This window comes from Chlorella variabilis (assembly GCF_000147415.1).
Source record: "Chlorella variabilis unplaced genomic scaffold CHLNCscaffold_1, whole genome shotgun sequence".
Taxonomy (NCBI): Eukaryota; Viridiplantae; Chlorophyta; class Trebouxiophyceae; order Chlorellales; family Chlorellaceae; genus Chlorella; species Chlorella variabilis.
In genome coordinates, this window is record NW_005435087.1 from 350,114 (window position 1) to 351,267 (window position 1,154).

The 1,154-nt window shown below is 70.5% G+C and overlaps 1 protein-coding gene across 1 annotated transcript in view; it reads left to right on the top strand.

Annotated features, from left to right (window-relative positions):
• Window positions 1-1,154, top strand: part of CHLNCDRAFT_48385 (hypothetical protein) — a gene marked incomplete at both ends in the record, with an annotated part of 4,978 nt that overhangs the window by 3,580 nt on the left and 244 nt on the right. Inside the window, 3 exons of the mRNA XM_005851630.1 lie at window positions 89-206; window positions 533-724; window positions 1,031-1,132. Coding sequence (XP_005851692.1) covers window positions 89-206; window positions 533-724; window positions 1,031-1,132 — 412 coding nt within the window. The remainder of the gene's footprint in view (window positions 1-88; window positions 207-532; window positions 725-1,030; window positions 1,133-1,154) is intronic.

Genomic DNA, 1,154 nt, shown 5'->3' on the forward strand with positions numbered 1-1,154 from the left:
CAGCCCGCCCACCTCGCCCCTCCTTGCTGTCCATCCCCTTTCCCCCCATCCACCCCTCGCCTCCTTCCCTCCTCCGCATGCCCCGCAGCCGCGAGGAGGAGACCAACCAGACTGTGATTGAGGGCATGGGCGAGCTGCACCTGGAGATCATTGTGGACCGGCTGCGGCGGGAGTGGAAGGTGGAGTGCGACGTCGGCGCGCCGCAGGTGTGAAGGGGCGCCTGCCTGCCGCCGCCGCCGCCGCCGCCTCCCCTGCCCCGCGCGTTGTGCTGCTGCTTCTGCCCCTGCCCCTGCACGGGCCGCGGCTGCCGCTGCGTGTCGCTGCCACTGCTGCGGGGTGGAAGGAGAGGGGAGAGGGGGAAAGGGAGGATGCCACCATGGGCCCCCAGGCACGGCAGGCGCCCCCTGCCTGCGGAGCACATCCCGCACCCTGATGATACATGTACACACACGTGGGCACCCCCACACGCCCACGCCCACGCGCGCACCCGTCTCGCCCACCACGCCCGCCCTGCCGCCGCCACCGTCCGCAGGTGAACTACCGCGAGGGCATCTCCCGCGCCGCCGAGGTGCGGTACGTGCACAAGAAGCAGAGCGGCGGGTCGGGCCAGTTTGCCGACGTGGCCATCAAGTTTGAGCCCGGCGAGCCGGGCACCGGCTTTGAGTTCCGCTCGGAGATCAAGGGCGGCGTGGTGCCGAAGGAGTACATCCCAGGAGTCACCAAGGTGGGACCTGTTCATATGGTTTTTAGTTTTTGTTGTTGGTTTATGGGGAGCGGCCGGCAGCGGCACGGCCGCAGCGGCTGTGGGCCGCGTGCCGCTGCCGCTGCTGCTTTGTGCTTGATCGGTGGAGGGGCGCTGGCCACGTGGCCGCGTGGCCGGGCTGCGGCGTGGCCTCCCCTCCCCTTCCCCAGCCACCCACCCACCCCGCCCCCCTGGCCCATCGCACCCCTTTGCCGTCGCCGGCGCACCATCCCGCTGCCCTCTCCCTCCCCTCACTTCCCGCCTCCCCCTCCTGCCTGCCTGGTGCAGGGCCTGGAGGAGATGATGAGCAGCGGGTCGCTGGCGGGCTTCCCGGTGGTGGACGTGAGGACCACGTTGTACGACGGATCCTACCACGACGTCGACTCCTCGGTGCTGGCCTTCCAGATCGCGG